The 21,958-nt window shown below is 44.2% G+C and overlaps 1 protein-coding gene across 1 annotated transcript in view; it reads left to right on the plus strand.

Annotated features, from left to right (window-relative positions):
• OTOA (otoancorin) overlaps positions 1 to 20,810 on the plus strand; it is a 44,098-nt gene extending 23,288 nt beyond the window's left edge. The window contains exons 19-27 of the mRNA XM_054993675.1: positions 2,277 to 2,370; positions 3,554 to 3,677; positions 7,322 to 7,509; positions 10,473 to 10,628; positions 12,820 to 12,962; positions 13,766 to 13,902; positions 15,308 to 15,405; positions 20,400 to 20,592; positions 20,761 to 20,810. Coding sequence (XP_054849650.1) covers positions 2,277 to 2,370; positions 3,554 to 3,677; positions 7,322 to 7,509; positions 10,473 to 10,628; positions 12,820 to 12,962; positions 13,766 to 13,902; positions 15,308 to 15,405; positions 20,400 to 20,592; positions 20,761 to 20,810 — 1,183 coding nt within the window. The remainder of the gene's footprint in view (positions 1 to 2,276; positions 2,371 to 3,553; positions 3,678 to 7,321; positions 7,510 to 10,472; positions 10,629 to 12,819; positions 12,963 to 13,765; positions 13,903 to 15,307; positions 15,406 to 20,399; positions 20,593 to 20,760) is intronic.
• The last annotated feature ends 1,148 nt before the right edge of the window (positions 20,811 to 21,958 follow it).

Here is a 21,958-nt window from a genome sequence, read left to right on the forward strand (position 1 = left end):
TTTTTAAAGAGTTGCATGAGATGTTGCAGGGGACATATATTCATGACATTATAAGTCTCCAGCCAATCAGCCCAGTGCCCCAAAGACACATGTTCTGTTTTCCCCAAGTTTGATCCGTGGGGAGAAGATTATGCACAAACTGCGCAGTGTCTACTTATGTTGTGACTCTGGCTCCCCAAATATGCGTGTTTGGACACATCTCAGTCACATTTGCATCCAAAGGCTCTGTCTAGCTTAGCTGGGTTGTGTGACAGCGCTTAGGAAAATCTTAAGGAGCGGACAAGTATATGATTATCAGGACCAGAGACCTCCCTACTCCCGTTCCTGGGCGCTGAACACAACCACTCTCAAGACCCCTAGGAGCTTTACCAGGGCTCTGTTCTATTTGTCAAGGCTATCAGCCTCAGAGTTCATGTCTGGGGAGTGTGCAAGCTACCAGCAAGTATTCATGACACAAGCAGGTAAAATATAATTTGAGTTTCTTTAAGTCAAGTTACAGGGATTGTAACTACTCCATAATTAAGTATTAGGCAAGGCAGAAAACAATAACATCTAACCTTTGTTGACTTTGGCACTGACTATCTAAAATTACTTAAGCTGGCTATCTTGCTTCTCTTCTTGGCTGATGTTCTTACCCACAGGCTCAAGAAAATCCATTCATGGAAGCAAGACCTCCCCTCTCACATACTAGTAGAAAGAAACTGAATGGAGAGGTTCAATAGGGTCCTAGGTGATCCCAAACAGGTGCCATTTCAAGCCCTCTCATGTCAGTCCATGAACCAATAGCCAGTCAGGACTCAATTGCTTAATTGGCAGGGCTTTTTTTCAGTAGGAACACGGGGGAATGGAGTTCCGGAACCTCTTGAAAATGGTCACATGGCTGGTGGCCCCGCCCCCTGATCTCCAGACAGAGGGGTGTTTAGATTGCCCTCTGCGTCGCCAAGCGGTGCAGAGGGCAATCTAAACTCCCCTCTGTCTGGAGATCAGGGGGCGGGGCCACCAGCCATGTGACCATTTTCTCCTAGGGCAACCCACTGAATTCCATCACCTCTTTTCCCAGAAAAAAGCCCAGTTAATTGGCACTGCTAAGCTACAAAATAGATAGGGGTATTTCTTGGCTCAAGCTCTATCATTGTCCATCGGATATCACCTCTTTAATTCCCATGGATGGGCACTGTTCTGCCTGGCTTGGGGCCATCTACCAGAAATTAAATATGTTGGGCTTCTCACTTGAATCTCTCCAGATGATGGCCCCAGACCAGGCGAGGGCTGTAGTTAGACAGCAAATGTTGAGAGACAGAAGGATCTTGCTAGGGTTTCGCATTTCCTAGCCCCCCGCCCCCCCCCCAACGAGATATGTGGTTTCTTTCAGCTCCCTATTTATCAAGTTTGCAAATTCCATCCCATCGAAGGGCTTTCTTGTTGGCCCGATGCAATATATATCCATCTGCAGTACTTGAAGGCCATTATAAAAAGGTCCCAATGGCTGAGCGTGTCTGCTCCTGCGGGACCAGCAAAGTAGAAACAATTGAGCACATCATCCTTGGCTATAAGTTCTAGCATGAAATATGTATAAAATATATTCAACCTGTATTGAAGAAATTTCTGCGCCTCCAGGATATGGAGCTAATTAAAAAGCTCCTCTCAGTTTCTAATCCCCAGATCGCTCTTGCTAGTGCCAGATTTCTGGCTGCAGCTTATAGAATTTGTGGAGAATATTCGAAGGAGTGACATTTGCTTTTATATTTTAATGTTGAAAACCCAAATCTTTGTACTTACATTTTGAAGGTTTTATATAATTATTTTATATCAAAGCTGTGTATTTCCAGTATGATATTCATTAATGTTTATAAATGGATGTAATGGTTACTAACTGCAATAAACGGATGAGCGAGTGATAGGGGTATTTTGTGCCAGGCGGCTCAAGGTCGCCAGGTGCATGTAATTCGTAAACAGCACATTTTCCTCCCAGAATAGGCCAAACTAAGCCTGGAACAACTTATAGTTTGAATGCAAATGATCACACACACACACCCCGCAAAAAGCATAGGCTTGATGGCAAATTTTTCCTTCCAGTGATCTAATGTGAGAACAAGGCAGTTAGGAGGCATTTTACATAGCTGCCTTCCCCATTGCTGTAGACATGATGACTGTATCTTTATATAAATTGTGAGCATTGTGGCATGTTGAAAGATTTTTTAAAAATGGTTTTATAATCGTCTGAAATATTTAGCAGAATTTAATATATTATTAATTCAGTTTAATAATATTTTCAGCTCCCCCAGAAACTGGACAGCTGAAACGACACTGGACAGTGGGCCCTTCCTAGGCCTTTTGCCCAAAGCTGAATTAAACATCCTCGTTGAAAAGGTATTGTCTGGTTTTGTTGGTTTTGCTGGAGTTAGCGTGATTCTACTTGATCCTGTAGACTGTCTAGTTAATGCATTTTCCTTGCAAGGTGCAATCTCTGCCACAAAAGAAAAAAAAATGCCTAGATTTCAGTCCCCAGCATCATCCTTTATGAAGATAGATTCAGGAGGGTAGTCAGTTGCAGCAGAAGTACATTCAAGTCCAGTAGCACCTTAGAGACCAACACATTTTTCCAAGGTATAAACTTTTGTAAGTCAAAGCTCGCTTTGTCAGATACGGTATGAGCGAAAACGTGAAAATGCATACCCTGGGAAATTTTGTTGGTCTCTAAAGTGTGACTGAACTCAAATTTTGTTCAGCATTATCTTACACACAATCCTGATCCACAGTTTCTTTTGATAAATAGATTATTATGTAGGACCCAGAAACCTAATTAAAGGATTCCATGTTTGGGCCGTTAGCAGAGTCTATCGTTTGGCATAGGAAGCGTGATTATACGTGGTTGTGAGGTGGTTCTGCTGGCTGGTGCGTGTGCAGAAGAGAAAATAATAAATTATACACTTGCTTTATATTTAGAAAAGAAATAAGAGTTCTTTATTGTAGGAACTGCATACTCTGATAGGAAAGGAGGAGAGATAGATCCTAACAGATGCTATGTTTTGAGCCATAGCTACAAGGCCAACCTTGGTCCTGATTCCCCCCCAGTGTCTTTGGCTAAAAGATCTCGGGCAGTGAAAGGCTTTTTGCTACATGAAATCTTGGAGACTCTGTGCTAGTCAGAGTAAACATTGCTGACCTTCACCTTTGGTTGGGACTTGGTATAGAGCAGCTTTGTATCTAATATATATAATAACTTTATATTCCCAAGAAGAGTGGTTGAATGGACAGTCTGCAGATTTGCCTGCGGAAGCTCCTTTCTTCAGACCTGATATCTCCAGTCAAACCAACACAAGAAGCAGGAGTGGGGAAAGACCTTTTCCATCTAAGAGTCACTCATAGAGTAGACAGTACAAAACTAGATCAGCCAAGGGTCAGACTTAGGAGAAGGCATAATCTTCATGCCCTAACCCCCTCCCCTTTTATCAGGTACAAGGGTTGTTCTTATTAAGTCTCAAGTGCTGTTTTGCCAAATCAGTCACATCTAAAATGGTCTTCCTCCTTTTCTCTCTTTAACCCATCCAAGTTTCCTGATATTATCCTACAAATAGCATCAAAGATGACTGGGCCAGTTCCTCCAACTGAGGAGCTCCTTTTGGTTCAATTTGAATCTGTTCGCAACTCACTTAGAGCACCCAATCAATCTCCCGGTGAGTAATTAATTGTTGTTTTGTGCTCTGGGACAAGACTGCCTCTTTGTTTGCAAATGTGCTTTGAGATGGGAAGCGTATCACAAAGCAAAACAAGACGTGATTTAGGAAGAACCGCATATGTGCATGTTTTGTTTGTGAAACTGCCAAGTATCTGCTGAACTATATGAGGAAAAGCGCTGACAAGTGTAAGAGAGAAAAAAACAGAAAGTATGTAAAAAACTGAGCCAAAAAATGATCTTCCATTGCACCAAAACAATTTCAATGTAAATCATACCTACAAACTCATAGTTATTGCTCTTCTTGTGGTGTTTTGTTCATGTACCCATTGGCATTGCTAATGCAAAGGAGGGGAAGAGGTAAGAGGGGAAGAGGTAGAAAAGAACCAAAGTAGCAAATTGTACATGAACAGGACCAGGGCTCATTTCGAGGGGGAACGCGCAGGAACGTAGCTCCGGCAGTTCCCCAAAGATGTCACATGTCAGGTGGCCCCGCCCACCTGACTCGGCCATTTTGGGCCCATTTTGCCCTGGATTGGGGCTGAAACAGCCTGGATCGGGCCTCTGACAGGTGGTGGATCACTCTCCTGCTCAGCAGTGGCCCGATCCTGACCATTTGGGGGCCCTTTTTGGCCATTTTCAGCCCCCTTTTGCCATTTTGGGCCCAATTTTGGCCCTAAATGGCCAGGATTGGGTCCAAAACATCCAGGATAGGTGATGCCAGGGAGTGTGGCATATGCAAATCAGTTATGCTAATGAAACATTTTTGGTGATGTCAAGGGGCATGGTATATGCTAATGAGTTCCTCCAGCTCTTTTTCTATGAAATGACCCCTGAACAGGACTATGTACAAAATCCAGGAATAATAAACCAATAGACGATTTCGCAACACATTGGGTCCTCTTTAGAAACAAAACCAAGTAATTTGGAATTCTGGAAAGAAATGCAGACGATGAGGTTGATTCTGTGCTGCAGGACTCTGAAAACCCGAGATGGAGCCAAATCTATAATATACGCTCCACTTCAAGTTTGCCTGTCGATCTTGTGCACTCTGTGGAATGAAATGAAAGCCTTTATTTTTCCAGAGTAAAATACAATTAGGTATCCACAGGGGTGGGCATTCCGTTGTGCTTTTCTCTGCATGAAAGCTTTTTATTGGGGTGGGGGGGTCTCCCCAGCAGCTCCATCTGTCCTTTTTTCCTTTTAAAAATGCGCAGCTCTCTCATTTTGAAGGCTAATAAATGGATTCCGCTGGAACAATATAATACTGAATGTGTTTTTCTTATCCCTCCTCCAACTCCTGTTAGCCTGGCAGTGGCAGATACAATCTTGTGAGAACGTTTTTGCCGACTTCTGCAGTTTGATTTGATTGAAGTAAATCCTCCCTCTGCTTCCGTTCGGAGTATAAATCTGTTTGGTACATCCACAGTATAATTTATTTAGCTCAGTTCATTGACAGCAAGCAGCATCTGGGATGCTCCGTTTTATTATAGGAGATGGTCACATTCAAGGTTGCTTTGGTTGTTAGGTAAAATTACAGGACATTTTTCCCCGCAGAGCTTTTGGACAGACTTTGGCTAAGACTTCGTATTTAGCGCTAATGTGATGCAGGGATTAAAAAAGAAAAGAAAATGACTTGTGAGATAGAAAAACCCAAGTTCCGATCTTAGATATCCCTCCCCAGCATTCTTTGATCCATTTTCAAGATGGAAATACTGCAATGAGCCTTCCTAGCTGGATTGGAGCTGAAGTTTAGTGTGGACAGGGCTTTTTTTCAGCTGGAATGCGGTGGGATGGAGTTCCGGAACCTCTTGAAAATAGTCACATGGCTGGTGGCCCTGCCCCCTGATCTCCAGACAGAGGGGAGTTGAGATTGCCCTCCACAGCACGGAGGGCAATCTAAACTCCCCTCTGTCTGGAGATCAGGGGGCAGGGCCACCAGCCATGTGACCATTTTTGCTAACGGTGATTTAAACTTTTAAAAACTCCCCCCTTGTTCCAGCTGACCCAAAGTGACATCATTGGTCCTGGGAGCATGCGCGCACTTTGCACGCACCCATGTGGTACCAGGGGCACCATCTCCCGCCAAGAGTTGCCCCCTGTGCTGGCAACCCACTGAGTTCCACCACCTCTTTTCCCAGAAAAAAAGCCCTGAGTGTGGATAATAATACTGGCTTGTTGGAAGGATTATAGGAAAGGAAGGTGTGAAAATTGAACACTTTATAAATGCCAAGTATTGATTAGACAACAGAGGTAACGCAGAGCAAATATAAACCTGCTCCACAAGGCAATGGTTCTCTGGAGTTTCCCAATGTAGAGCAGCAGAAATAGGATTTCACGTGGCAGGTTTCCCCATACTTTCCTTGTTCCTCTCCCTGCAGGGGCCATTCTCCCTTAGGGGGACTAGGTCTCCTGCTCGAGTGGGACATCTCCCACTCACCCTGCCTCCATTGGTCAGTGCAGCAGTGGAAGAAATTGGGGGAGAATGCTGCTGCTGTGACATCACTTCTGGTCGTGTAACCAGAAGTGACATTGTGCGTTCCTGCAACAGTCTAGCAGTTTCTCCAGACCTCTCTAATGTTTGGAAGGATTGCTAGAACATCACGATGATCCATGATGTCACTTCCAGTTACATATTTTAAAATGACATTGCACGATACTGCACACCTCTGCACCACTGGGGAGAAGATTTTTCATGTGTTTTTTTTAACCTAGCAATTGATATGCTGATAAAATATTATATTATTGTGTTGATATCTAAATTACCAACTTTAAAAAATGTTGAAAAATCTTCCCCAGTTTGCATGGGGAGGGAATGACCACCTTGCAGACTGGGGTGTGGAACTGAGAAAAGCCATGCCTTTCTTGCTCACATGGCAGCCATCCCATCTTTGCTGTGATCTTTCCCCAAACCTCATGGTAAAGCAGTTTCAGGGAAAAATCACAGAGAAGACAAGGAAAATCCAGGAGGTACATGAACGCATCGTGATGGGGAAACAGGAGAAAACCCCTTTTCACAACAGCATTCATCCCGGGTAGGGTTGCCAGCACGAGATAGGCAACTGGTGTGGGGAGGGGCTCTCTGGCAACATCTTTATATTGCCAGTGACACATTGACATCACTTCTAGCATGAGTGAAACTGATATCAGTGCATCAACAGTGATGCTCTTGCCTTCACTCCAAACTCTATGGTTTAGCCATAGAGTTTTGACCAGATGCTAGAGCATTGCTGGTGATGCACTGACATTACTTCCAGTTGCGCCTGAAATGATGTCAGCATGTCAGGATGCTGGTAATTGCTCACCCATTTCACTGCTATTTTCTCACATGACCTACCTGAACAGCAGCAACAAAGGTCTGCTGGGAGTGGGAGATCTCCCATCCCAACAGGAAGGGCAAACAAGCCTTGTATAAGTGACTAACATCTGTGATGCAGTGATAGCCTTGGAGGTTGTTCTCCTTTCCTGGTGTGGCAGTATTCTAGCAACAGCTCTAATGAAAGGGAAAGAATTTGCCAAAGCTTTGATTTCTGGTCAAAGAGATTTTTTTAATGTAGATATAAACTTCAAGTGTTTTTTTTTAAATCGAAGTTTTACTCATGCTTAATGAACCTCTTATCTCAGATATATTTTATTTCATTTCAGATTGTGCGGAAGTCCCTGAGCTTTCCTCTGATGAGATTATCAGGTTATCAGATGCCAATGTGTTTTGGTCCCTTCAGGAACTGAGCTGCATGAATTCCAACACTTTCATCAGGACAGTGGAACTCCTTGGCTCTGTCAGTGGTTTCCACCCTTCTCAGCTGATTGCACTGAAAGAGAAAGCTAAGCAGGTAGTTACAGAGGCTGGGAAGGGAAAAGCTAAGTCCAAGAATGATCTAGACACTTTGGAGATTTCCCAGGTTTTTTTTCCCTTGGAGGACTCAACAGCTTTCACTCTGCTTGTCAGCTTTAAAAGGGATTTTTTTGTGTAACACTAGGGGGTGCATTTTGAGGAAAATTGGGTGACTTTGGGCCAGTCAGGTTTTCTCAGCCTAGGATTGCCAATCACCTGGCGGGGGCAGGGGATTCCCCACCCCCAGCTCCCATTTCCCACCTCCTATGGCATGTATCACTTCCAGGGAAACCCCAGAGGTGATATCACGCCTCTCTAGAAATCGCTGGAAACTCTGTGGTAGAACTATAGAGTTTTCAGTGTTTCCTAGAGATGACTCGTTTCACTTCAGGTTTTTTTCCAGAAGTGATGTCATGCCATTGCTGCTATCCACCCTCTGGTCAGCCGCTGGTTCCCTATCTCAGCTTAACCTTCCTTGCAGGATTGTTGTGAAGGTAAAATTGGTGAAAACCATGCACACTGTCCAGAGCCCCTTGCAGAGGAAGGGCAGGATTAAAACGGAATACATGATTAAATAAACAAGCTTCCTTTCTGCTTAGTGAAGGGCACACAAGGCTGGTTTCTCCCAAATAAAATCATATAGAAAACAACGTTAAATGCATATATTAACCCCCTCAAAACTAATCAGAATTCTGTCAAGGCTGCCCGTGACTGTATCTGTAAGATCAGCATGTCACAAAAGATAAGGTGCCACCAAACTTCTGTTTTATTTTACAAAAGAAGGGTGGGGGAGTAAAAGCAGACAACGGATTTAAAGGTGAAAAACAGGGCAACTAAAAGTCTGTAGCTGCAGACAGATTGTTACATTGCTACCTGTGGAAGTTAAGTCCGGAAGGTGCTGCTTCCTTTCCCCCCTTTCCGTGAAATAAGCTGACAAGAAGCTAAAATACGTTGCATCCTAGTGGCTCCATTTAATTAATCTCCTCCCCCCCCCACATCCCAAAGCAAGTCTTTTTTCCCACCAAAGTTGGCTGCTGGTACTTATGCAGGAATTCACGCTAGAACTGTTGGAACAAAATAAAGCAGCCTTAATAGTGAAATCGATCGGCTGTTTTGTCATTGTGGGTGACCTCCGGTTTAGAGAGAAATTGTCCTCAAGATTAATGTGCTCCCAGCTATGCCCAGCTGGGAGGGAGCGTTCTTCTCTAATACACTAAAGCACTAGTCATCCTTCAGGAAGCAGCTATTTTTTTTAGTGGAAATCTCCAAATAGGAGACCTCTGGTCATGATTCTGGAACAGTCAAAAAGCCTTCCCCACTCTCTGGTACCCTTTGGCGGGAAAGACCTGTCTGCAAAATTGATGAAATCTGCCACTAAATTATTTCCTGGTCTCTCTAATTGGTAAGAAAAAGATACTCAAAAGATATGATCCATCCCTTCTTTATAAATTGCTTTCCTTGTGCTAGAGCTGAACTTCTAGCATTATAAGCAGGTTCTGGGCTGTAAATGCCTAATGGGCCTCTGCAGGTAGTGAATAATCAAGACCTGTCTATCTTGAAGCCTTAGATCCCTCTTTGGGCAAAGCAGAGGTTACAGATGTTCAACAGGGACTGGGCTCAGTGAAAGAGCATCTGCTTGGCCTGCAGATCTCTGCAGGGCCCTGGTCTCTGCAGAAGACCTCAGGTTCAATTCCCAGCACCTCCTCTTAAAAGAATCAGGTAAGGAGGTGATGTGAAAGATCTCCACCTGAGACGCTGGTGAGCTGCTGCCAATCTCACTGTAGACAATATTGGCCAAGATAGACCAATGGTTGATCTGGGTATAAGGAAGCTTCTTATATTCTACAACAGATCCTGTGATAAGCCGGGTGGTGCAAGGCCTGTTGGATTGGCCATGCTGGGGGGGCTCAATTCCAAGAGCATCCTAGCCTCAAGATTGTTGTAAAGAGAATCAAAATAAAGATTGCAAACCACAAGCGACGTGTCTTAATAGCATCATATTCAAGGGAGAGGGACAGTGAATCTACGGTTCATTCAAAATCACATAGCTGGTTGGAAATGCTTGTCAATAATATTTAGTAATTAAGAAGGAACTGCTTTTTATTTTTTAAGCACCGCTGTCTAAATGCTTTTATTTCAGGGAAAACAAGCTTGAGATGAGCTTCTAATTAAACATGTGTCATCTGTTCTTAATGTGAGCAGAATCAATACACTCTTTAAACTGTGTTTAGTTAATTCCCTTTTCTTAACTGCTTTGGCATCAGATTGAAAGACATAGAGGACCACATTCTCAGCCCCATCATGAAGGATTTGTGTTTCTTTTAGATTGCCAGTGTTGAAATTAGGCACCTGATAGATACCTTTCCCAAAGCAGCAGGAGGCAAGGGAACAACTTTTCCTCTTGTTTGTTTGCTCCTGGGCCCTGTTCTCTACCTCCTCTCCCACCTGTTGTGATGACCAAGTTGTTATGTATTGCTTGAGTAGAAGGTTCCTGAGGCCTACAAAGCTATTGGTGCTTGGGTGCCGGCACGGCCAATCAGAACTGTTGCTTTGTAGTCCAATTGCTGAACTGAAAAGTAGATACTTGTATATAGTTCATGCAAACGAAGGATTCTAGCTGCTTACATTGTATTGGTTGTTGTAAAAGTGGGAGTGGTTTCTACAAGTATAAATTGGTTACTGTTGAGCCTGAGTCTTCAGTTTGCCTGCTTCCAGTCTCCAGTAAAGATGTTTATTATAATAAAGAGCTGTTAATCTCAATATACAATACAAGCATACTCTAAAGAAGGTAAAAAAAAGGATGCTTTGCTGAATTGTTCATTTTAAAAACGTCTGCCTAGTGGCTGGGCTGTGGAGTGGCCATCCTAGCTGGAATTCTCCTGGCTCTATGATCATTCCTGGATAGCTGAGTTTTAGCATTCTGCAAACTAAACTAATAGCAGATTTTTTTTTGTTTCAAAGGCATGGGGGCCTTTGTCCAGCTGGAAGAGTTATCACATTCTTTCCCTTGGGCGCATTGCCACAATGCTAAATGAGACCGAAATCAGAGAGCTGGATTTGAGTTCTGTCGATACGGTTGCTGTGCTTAGTCAGCAAACGGAGTGGAATCCTCTGCAGGTTAGTAGATCTTTGTGGAGAGTCTGCTGTTTGACAGAAGGGGCTGCCTCCGCAGTCTTGGACTATGCATAAATGAGCTGCCTTCCATTAGAATGGCAGCTGCTGAATCCCCCTTCCAACCGCTCAAAAGTTTTCTTTTGGTACGGCAGCTAATATACTTAAGCTGTCAAAATATGTCAGATGTACACAGCACAGTAACATCAGAAAGGATATCAAAGCATATGATGGTAAAACATCAACACTAAACAGAGTCAGCCCTGGTTAGTACCTGGATGGAAGACCACCAGAGAAGTCTAGGGTTGCTACACAGAGGCAGACAATGGCAAACCGCCTCTGTTCATCTCCTTCCTTGAAAACCCTGTGTGAGGTCACCATAAGTTGGCTGCAACTTGACGACACTTTCTCCCCATCTAATCACCTACTTGTGGGAAGTGATAGGGGTTGTACCTTGGCGATAATCAAAACAGTGTTATTCTGTTGGCCATTTGTCCCCCCAAGGTGGAGGAAAGCAGATCCAAGAAAAAGAAGGCAGGATATGGCCGAATCCACACTCACTCACCATTCTCTTATCTTGTGCAGTCGTGGCAATCGGGTTCATTCCACTACCATGCTGTGCATCATCACATTCACCCTTCCAGTGCGTCTTCATGGCGCAATCATTTCTCCACACGCCACTGAGTAAAGCGTTACAGTGGGTGGTTCCATCCTCCGCTGTCCGAATTGATGGCACACGTCACTTCCCTTTTTTTTTTTAAAAAAAGGTCAATTTTCCGGTATACCGATATTCCGACTTTTAAGAAATGGCAATGTACCCTCCCCCTCATCTTTGATTGGCTCATTTTTTGCTCATCACAGACCACTTTCTAACAATTGGCTGGATGGTATGGCGGGCAAATTTGAAATTAGATTGTCACATTAAAGGCATTGTCTGGAAATTCTACTGCTCAGAGTGGTTTTCTGCTTTTAGTAGTTAACAACATGGATGCTCAGAGTGTGATATTTGTGACGATGGCTCAGATTGTGGTTGCTTCACAGCACAGCCACGTGACACCATGAGATGATGCATTCTGTCTTTCGCAAATAGTAGAATCTCCCACCTGCGTCCTAAGCTTTCAGGAATATATTTGTTTTCTACACATGCCGTTTACTGGAGATGATCGTTGTGGGAAATACAGGTTTGCTCGGCTTGGCTCCTCGCGCTCTTAAAAATGGCGGGACACAGTAGGGAAACGGTCCCCGTGTGACATGCGCATGCTCCGGTGACCGTTTCTTTTTCCGCGCAAACCGCTGCTCACTACAGTTGGTTTACTGGTATAAAGACCTTTCTGCACTGTGCAAAAAAAAAAAGGCGGGGAGAAAACAGATTTCTGCCACTATCACGTGGTTTGGAAGGAAGGCGCAATTGTGGCGTGGTGATGGCGGGGAACACGCGGAATGGGAAAGCGTGTGAGTATCTGCATGAACAGCGCACCACTTGCGAAAAAGGCGTGGAAACAAAAAGGAAGTGTGGATTCGGCCTATATTACATCATAATTATCATTCCTCAGTGATGGTGTTGGGATTGGTATCCCATTCTTTGCTGAGGTTCTTAAGGCAGATCACACGGGCCCTAGAAAGTTTACAATAGTTCCATACTATAGAGTTGCTCCACCCAAATGATTACAGGCTTACACGGATGGATTTTCATGGGTAGAAGAATTCAAGTCTTCCCCCCACGTGCTATTTTCCCCTTGAGGCAAACCTATCAGTACTTATATCTGTACTTAGTAAGGTTTCCCTAGTGAGGCAAATAGTTTCTCCTCAGAGCCATTTTGAATTGGGAAAACGGCCCAGTGGAGAGTCTTACTTCCCTGTTGTCAAGCCAGTGTCCCAGTCATGGCCCCTTGTGTATTTGATAATTGAGTTTTTTTTTAAATACGCTAGCCATTCTGAACATTAAACTCCAAGATTCTTATCTGGTCTTGCCCTCAGAAGAGGAAACATGGAATCCCTAACCGGTCTCCCAGCTTCCTGCTTAGCTTCAGCTATCTAATTGGATTGCATGCCATCAGATAGTTCTCTTGTCCCAGCAAAGCTTTAGCTGTTCACTCTCTGGCATGTGGGGATGCTTCAGCTGGCAGGAACGGGGATGTGGCTGGCTTGCCCACACCCACTGATAGTGGACCTTATTTGGGGCTCAATTTTTTTCCAGGCAAAATCCATTTTACTGGGGTTTCTAGAAGACTCGGGGCAAGCAATGGACACTCTGAAAAGCTTTGAGCTGGCCGGATTAGGCTCCTCTCTTTGTACTCTGAACTCCACAGAGATTGCAGCCATCGAGTCTCTGGAATTCAGGTATGACACTGCCATCTTGCTTCCATTCATTAAGGCCTTTTAAAGTTAAATGTAAATGGCATTAACTGTGCAGTGCATTTCCTATTAATTATTGCTGAGTACATCATAGAATCCCACCCCCTCCTTCTCCAGCAGTGACACATTGATCTTAACTCATTTATTGGAAGAAGGACTCAATTTTCCCCCTAGTGCCGTTGTAACTTCAAAAAAATGTGCACATTGAGCATATCTGTAGTTATAGTCAGGTCATGAACCATGCATCAAACATAAACTGTAATTGAGTTGTTCGCACTGTATTGTTGCATCTCAACTCCAACTGACATGTAACCAGCACATTCAGCCTGGTTTGAAGTTATAGGAGAAGTTATAGGAGAAGCCATTGGCTGTTTTCACACGCGCCCCGGGAGATCGCGCAAACTCACAGCATGAAGCGTCTTCCTAGCACAATCTCCCGGCACGATCCCCTTTAATGACCCGACGACGTCAGAAAAAGGGTCATTAAACGGGATCGTGCCAGGAAATCGCACTAGGAAGACACTTTTATGCCGTGAGTTTCACGCGATGTTCCGGGCGCATGGCTGTGTGAAAACGGCCATTGTGTGTGGGGAGTAGCTGACAATTCTGAGGTTTTATCTAGCCCTTCAGAGACCCTGAAAATGAGGCTCAAAACCTGAGTGTCGGGATAAATTCTGAGAGCAGCCCTAAGGCTGAGAGAACAGGAAGTTACTGGTCTTGGTTTTTTTTTCAGTTTCATGTAAATTTTGAGTCCCTGATGTCCTTCTCCTTTGCTACCCTTTCTACAGTGCAGTCGTTGCCAGAATTGGCTCTTTGCCATGCAGTGTGAGTGTTCTGAAAGAATTTAAAAAGAAGGTGGAGTCTGTATTTGGAAATGCTGCCAGATGGAACAGTGCCGTCCTACAAGAGATTGGTACCATTGCAGGTAGCGTGGCTGATACCCATGGCAATGATCTTCCACCTTCTGTCATGTATCTCTGCATCATGATATCCAAGAAAAACAAATCTTGTCCTGTCCGGCCAGATGGACACTGGGAGTTTCAAGTTGAAACTTAATTCCTAGGCATGGGAGGAGCTTAATTCCCCCCCTTACCTTTTTCCCAACCTGAAACGGCCCCAGGTAACTGCTATTTGCCCAGCCGCTCAATCCCTCGTGTGCCTAGGAACTAAATTCTGACACAAAACTCCCAACTCAGTTCTGTTATAACAGGATTGAAGGTGGGCATGTGTGGATCCATAAACACTATAACACATAGTTCGGCATTAAGATGTGAAAAAAATCCTGTTTTTCCAGGACCGGACTATAATTTGATCCCTCTTAAAAGTCCCCATGCTTTATGAGGGACATATCAAGGCAAAATATGTCCCTCACAAAGCATGGGGACTTTTAAAAGGGATATCAACTATGGCCATTTTCACACAGCCAAAGCCTCCAGAAGATTGAGCGAAACTCACGGAATGAACCATCTTCCTAGCGTGATTTCCCGGCACGATCCGGTTTAATGGTGCAATTTCTGACGTCATCATGCCATTAAAGGGGATCGTGTCGGGAAATCACGCTAGGAAGATGCTTCGTTCCTTAGGTTTCGTGCAATCTTACGGGTGCGTGTGAAAACAGCCAATATTAACCAGATATAACTCCTGGGCCGATTCCAGATGACTAACCTTAAGGCGCTTCATGCGCCCTCTTCCGGATCGCGACGGGGAAAATGCAAAATATCACGTTTCCTCGCGCGAGTTTTGCACGTTGTCACAAGAACTAGTATTAATTAAGCTTTAAACATATTTTTTGTGTTCGTTCTAGATTTCAGCACTCTGCCCCTCCTATTTTTCTTGTGCTATCGCAGAGATAAAAGTTCTTCAATGCATTGAACTCAGAAGGCTTGACTGCACTCTAACTTTGCCTGATGTTGGTCCATAAAATAATCACCATAGAAAATATGTGTTGTTTCTTAGGTAGCAGAGATGTTTGGGTGTAATGAAGGATGAGACTATTCTATGAAAGAATATATTAATTTGATCGATTGGGCACAGAAAACAGGGAGAAATTGTACCTATACCTTTAAAACAGACACTGTGTTTAAAAAAAAATTGATTACTCAAGTAGGCTTTTACAAGATTGCACTTTCATACAAAGTGCGCACTCTGTTGCAAACAAACCTTTTTGTTTTCTTAGAAGTCTGATTTCCCAGTGGTATCTGAAAACATTTTAGAGTCAAATATTGATCAGTGAAAGCAAGAGGAGGCTTCTAACATGCACATTAGCCCCACATAGAGTCTAACTGAGATGGTGTGAACAAATCTGAGCTTGTGATCTTTTCTCTCTTTAGCTGGTTTAAATGAGGGAGAATTAAAAGCTCTTGATAAAGAATTGATGCCCTACTTCCAGCCAGCGGCAATAAAATGCATACCTGATGAAGTGTTCAAAGTAAGTGTGTGGATATTTTGACCTCCTCCCCTCCTTTCATTAGTTTTGCTTTGTTATAAAACCAACAGGGTCATTAATTTAATACTTTAATTTGGGAGAGGGTTACTTTTTCTCTTGTGTGTATAAATAAGAATGACAGTGACCAGGGCTTTTTTTCAGCGGGAATGCAGTGGAATGGAGTTCTGGCACCTCTTGAAAATGGTCACATGGCCGGTGGCCCCGCCCCCCTGATCTCCAGACAGAGGGGAGTTTAGATTGCCCTCCGCGCCACTGGCAAACCTCCCTCTGTCTGGAGATCAGGGGGCGGGGCCACTGGCCATGTGACCATTTTTGCCAAGGGCGATTTAAACTTTAAACCCGCCCCCTCCCCGTTCCAGCTAACCCAAAGTGACGTCATTGTGCGGTCCTGAGTTCCACCACTGAGTTCCACCACCTCTTTCCCCTGTTTTGTTGTGGGGATAATAATGACATACTTTGTAAGCCGCTCTGAGTGGGCATTAAGTTGTCCTGAAGGGTGGTATATAAATCGAATGTTGTTGTTGTTGTTGTTGTTATTTTACCATCCTTCTGGACAGGTTAGTGCCACACTTAGAGTGGTGAACAAACTCAGTGTTATTATTATCCCCACAATTCAGCTGGGGAGTTGGGGCTGAGTGGAATGTCTTACCTAAGGCCACCTGTAGAGTTCATAGCAGTATTGGCAGTCGAACTAGCAGAGTGCTGGCTTGGAGCCCAGCCACTTAACCACTATGTTACAGCAGCTCTCATGATGATATGATTATGATATGATATAAATTCTTTATATTGGGTCAGACCACAGGCCTAGTATTATTGAGTTCTGTGTTGCCTATTCTGGTGGGCAGCACTCTCTAAAATATTGGGCTCAGCAGGTTCTTTCCCAGTCCCCATTGCATGAGGGCCAAACTAGACATTACTTTAGAGCTGAAGTTGACCATTTAAAAATGTCATGAGGGCCTGATCTTGATTGGGCCCACAGAACCGTGGGACTAGGTGATCTTGTGACCCACAATAGTTAAAATGAATTGTGGTTTCATGTTATGTTTCAGCTGAGCCACAGAGCTGTCCCAATTTTCCTATGATGCAAGTATGGGGGTGTGAGATCCATACTTTTGGAAAGTCCAGAGTAAACTCTATTGTGTCAAGTTGATCTCCCCTTATGCATCTTTTGATCTGAATCCACCAAAGACAAGGAATGATGCCACACTATCTCTCAGCTCTGGACATCCCATCTCAGCACCGAATATTTACCTTAGCACGTTTAAACGCCTTTCCATCAATGGTGCTCTCTGGCAGGTTTAGGCAAGTACCCCTTCAAAACAGGATATGTCCTTGCGAATTAGGAGTGCTCGACTCATTGTCCCACATTATTCTAGAATGCCCTCTTTTTGGTCTGTTACGCAAACAGTTTTTAACTGAACACCTTCAATATAATAATTTTATTAAAGGACGAATTTTAGTTTACCTTTTTGAAGATCGTAACCCTTGTGTTACTTTAAGTGTTGCAAAATTTCTAGCAGAAGTTTATAAAGTTAAATCCAAGCATATAGCTGCACCTGATTGCTGAATGTTTATTATTAACAGCTACTAATTGCTTGTTTATGCTTATGCTTATGCCTATCACTGTCTCTGAATGTAGACTATTATTATTTCTAATGCCAATAAAGGTAATTGATTTGATTTGATTTTATCTGAATCCATATCTTTAGGCTACATCTTCCATATCTGTGGATTCTAGTGATTCATTATCCAATATTAATGGTTTTACTTGATCAAACAACATTAACTGATTTGGGATAGAATCTGGCTAACATTGCCATGGCTAGCAATCCCCATCTGAATTATAGGGGTCAATTCTGAAACACAAATGCAGTAAGAAAGAACTCTTGGCGTGTGCAGAGGGTTTTGTTCTTATGACAACCATTTTGGGATTAAAAGGAACTGCTTGGACTTGAGCCATAGAACATTACTTCCTTCCTTCCTTCCTTCCTTCCTTCCTTCCTTCCTTCCATACTTACTTACTTACTTACTTACTTACTTACGTATGTATGTCATTTATAGTTCACCTTTCTCACTGAGACTCAAGGAGGATCACACAGTGTGAGATTAGTACAGTCAATATCAAGGACATTTCCTTAAACAATGCTATAGGGTAAATAAACACAAGTTTACAAAGACACAGCATTAGCAAGAATCCAATACAGAGTTGAAGAAATGCTGAAACAGAACATAAGCAATTCTAGGGCTGACATTAGACGATGTGAAGCACAGGTACCTCATAGGAGCACCTATGAGCAGATAGTATGTAAGGCAACGTAGTGGTGAAGTCTGTGGTCCCGAACTCATTAGCAAAGCATCCAAGATCCCCTCCCAATACAGAAGCCTTTTTGAATAATTCGGTTTTGCATCATTTGCAGAAAGCTAGGAAGGTGGGGGCTCTCCTGAATTCCTCAGGCAGGCCATTCCACAGGGGAGGAGCCACCACAGAGAAAGCCCGTGTACGGGCTGCTGTTGATTTCGCCCATGTGCAGGGTGGCACTTGCAGGAGACCCTGTTCAGATGACCAAAGTTGTCATGAAGGAACATAGGGAGGGAGGCGGTCCCATATGTATGTTGGACCCAAGCCCCTGAAGAGCTTTGTATGTGATAACCAATACCTTGAACTGAGCACACAGTTTGTATTCCTCAAAAGAGACTAAAGAAGTACGGTTCCTTTCCCTCTCTTTTTGTCCTCATGATGATTCTGTGAGATAAACCAGGTTGCAAGAAAGAGACTAGCTGAGCATAGTTCAGTTATTTTCAAGGCCAGGGGGGAGAATATAAACCCTGATCCAAGACTGATGCCCTATTCAACCCACTAGCCGTGTACATAAATGTGTAAAGCGTGGTAAAGGGAATGTTCAGAAAGCTTTTCTTCCTCTCAGTGGTGTATAACTAGAATCCACACCCATGTAATCTGGGATTTGAAGGGCCTGGCATCGTGCAAGGCTTTAGCCTCAGTACTTTTTACAAATTAAATCTTGGAAATCATAGTGGAAAACAAACCTGAAAAAGAAGGCAATTCCCTCCCTGTCCAGGAGTTCAAACATGCAGATATTTGTGAAACAGACAGTGTTACGAGCTTTCTTCCTCATGAGAGAGAATTTCTTTTAGAATGGTAAATGTTTAGCAAAATCAAGAATGCAGAAATGCTATTGTAGGGTCACTTACAGAGATCCAGTTTGGTGTAGTGGTTAAGCGTGTGGGACTCTAATCTGGAGAGCTGGGTTTGATTCCCCACTCGTCTGCTTGAAGCCAGCTGGGTGACCTTGGGTCAGTCACAGCTTCTAGGCACTCTCTCTGTCCCACCCACCTCACAGGGTGTTTGTTGGTTGTGGGGATAATGATGATATACTTTGTAAACTGCTCTCAGTGGGTGTTAAGTTGTCCTGAAGGGCAATATATAAATCGAATGTTATGTTATCACAAACGGGCATAATTGTTCAATACTGAAAGGTGATTTTCATATAACAACAGTGTTCAGATATTTTAAAGCCTTAATAATACAGCCACATTTACCAGATTATTTTGCACCAGGTGGAGAAATCTGGTTGGGAGAGCAGGGCTTTGACATCCTTTCATTTTACACCTCATGTGGATAGCGTGGAAAGCTGAACTTTGCAAGCAAGAATGAAGACAGATGGCCTAGACTTTGAAACGAACGTGAGAAGAGGAGGAAGGGAAAGCACAAGGAGGATACAGGGCTTTTTTTCAGCAGGACCACGGGGGAACGGAGTTCCGGCACCTCTTGAAAATGGTCACATGGCTGGTGGCCCCGCCCCCTGATCTCCAGACAGAGGGGGGTTTAGATTGCCCTACGCGCCGCCAAGTGGCACGGAGGGCAATCTAAACTCCTCTCTGTCTGGAGATCGGGGGGGGGGGGGCACCAGCCATGTGACCATTTTCTCCGAGGGCAACCCACTGAGTTCCACCACCTCTTTCCCCAGAAAAAAAGCCCTGGGAGGATATATAGTCAGGAACAGGAGACTATCTAATGCCAATCTGTTTTTTAAAACCAGTGTAGTTCCCTCTCTGTCCTCCTCATTGACAACCAAATTGCACATGCTGTTGGGATTCTGTGATTGGAGGCCCCCCCCCTTGCAAAAAGCAGCTATAAGGGTGGAGAGGCTAATATGGATTGGGACTTTGGGTCCCTATTGAGGAGAAAGGCAGGGAGTATGAATGAAGTAAATAAACATTAATAAACGTGAAGGTAATTCGGTACAAAAACGACACCAATATGCGATTTCAAACAAGGTTTGTGCATAAGTGTGTATCTGTGTGCACCTGTTTTCCCCTCTGCTGTAGTCCCTCTGGACCCTGCAGAGTGATCCTAAACAAAGTTACATATTTCTAAGTCCACTGACTTTAGTGGACTTAGTATGGTGTAATTCTGCTATCTATCTATCTATCTATCTATCTATCTATCTATCTATCTATCTATCTATCTATCTATCTATCTATCTATCTATCTATCTATCTATCTATCTATCTATCTATCTATCTATCTATCTATCTATCTATCTATCTATCTATCTATCTATCTATCTATCTATCTATCTATCTATCTATTCAATTGTACCCTACCTTTCTCCCCAATGAGGACCTCTCCTCCATTTTGTCCTCATAACAACAACCCTGTGAAGTAGGTGTAGCTGAGAGTGCCAAGATCCCAGCAATGACGCATCTGACGAAGAGAACTGTGATTCTCGAAAGCTTACACTACAGTAAAGTTGGTTAGTCTTAAAGGTGCTGCTGGACTCTTTTTGAAGATCCCAGCACTCTTGCATAGTAGAGTGAGAATTTGAACCTGGGTTCCCTAGACCCTAGTCCGACACACTCACCACCACACCACACTTAGGATTGCACTGTTAGTCCCCTTAGTTGTCTTGAGTCTAATCATGAAGCTTCTCCCTCTCCTCTTTGTTCTTGTTCAGGAACTCTCCCCGGAACAAATAGCGAACCTTGGCCCTGAGAACTCAGCCGTGGTCACGGAGTCCCAGCGCCAGCAGCTCAATGACTTGCAGCTTCGGAGTCTTCATCTGGCGCTAGACGGAGCTCGAATAAGGATCCGGGATGCTCCCTTTGGGGAAAGCACTGCGAGACCTACCTACACACCAGTTCTGAGCTGTGAGTCAATCTCATTCCTGGGTCACGGTGCCACGCTACATCCCTTCTGGGCTGAGAAAGAAAGATCAGCCTGCTTTCCTAAAGGTCCCTGCCTTAGCATGGCTCTCGCCTCAAGGTCTGCTGGGAATAACAGAGACCTGTACAGGAAAGTTGTTTTCCTCTCTGCAGCCATCAAACAGGTACCCAGGCAGATCCTCTACTCTGCATCACACTCGTAGTTTTCCCCTTATTTGTGTTTGCCTCATTATGTGGAACCCATATGGTGAGAACACCCTTAATTAATACAGTAACGACAGTTGCTTACAAGTAGAAAACAAACGGAGGTATGAACAATCAAGATGCTTCCCTGTAGGCAGAAAATTATTCTTCTGCTGTGCGTAAAGTCACTTCTTGAGGGCTAAAGCAGACCTGAGATGCTGGAAAATTTGTGATCAGACCTTCCCAGTTTTTTTTAAAAATCCGTTATATTTTTAAAATATCTATTAGTTTTATTATATTTATGATACAGTTGTTAAAGTGTGGGTCTAGGATCTGGGAAACCCAGGTACAAGTCTCACTCTGCCATGGAAGTGTATTGGGTGATCTTGGGCCAGCTGAACGTACCTCACAGGGTTGTTGTGAGGACAAAATGGAGGAGAGGTAAATGATGGGTCCCTGCTGGGGAGAAAGGCAGGGTATAAATGATGTGAATAAAATAAATAATAAATAAGCAAAATTACACCTTTCGAAGTTCATCAAAGTCTTCCTCCAAGGAGCTCAGAGCAGAGGTTGTTTTCCTCCTCTGTTGCATCCTCACAACAAGCCTGTGAGGAAAGTTAGGCTGAACTAGTAACAAAGCCCATTGTGGGAATAAATACAACGGGCTCTAGAAAGGGGAGGGTGGGTGGGCAGGCATTACCTCCTCCTCCGTGACTGATCCCAGCCAGGTGAAGGCGGGGGGCGGGCATTGCCACCTGATCCCGGCTGGGCAAAGGGGGTCATTGACACCTGCACGGTGCCTGATCCTGGCTGGGTGAAGGGAGAGCGGGCATTGCCTCCTGCTCTGCACTTGATCCTAGATGGGTGAAGGGGGGTGGGCATTGCCTCCTGCTCCATACCTGATCCTGGCCAGGTGAAAGGGGGGCAGGCATTGCCACCTGCTCCGTGCTTGATTCCAGCCGAGTGAGGGGGGGGCAGGCATTGCCTCATGCTCCACTCCTGATTCTGGGAGGGAGAAGGGGGAGCGGGCATTGCCACCTGCTCTGAGTCTGATACCAGCCAGGTGAAAGAGGAGCAGGCATGGCCACCTGCTCTGTTCCTGATCCTGCCTGTGTGGTGGGAGGCGAGCATTGCCACCTCCGCTCCTGATCCTGGGCAGGAGAAGGTG

Source organism: Eublepharis macularius, chromosome 12 (assembly GCF_028583425.1).
Source record: "Eublepharis macularius isolate TG4126 chromosome 12, MPM_Emac_v1.0, whole genome shotgun sequence".
Lineage (NCBI taxonomy): Eukaryota > Metazoa > Chordata > Lepidosauria > Squamata > Eublepharidae > Eublepharis > Eublepharis macularius.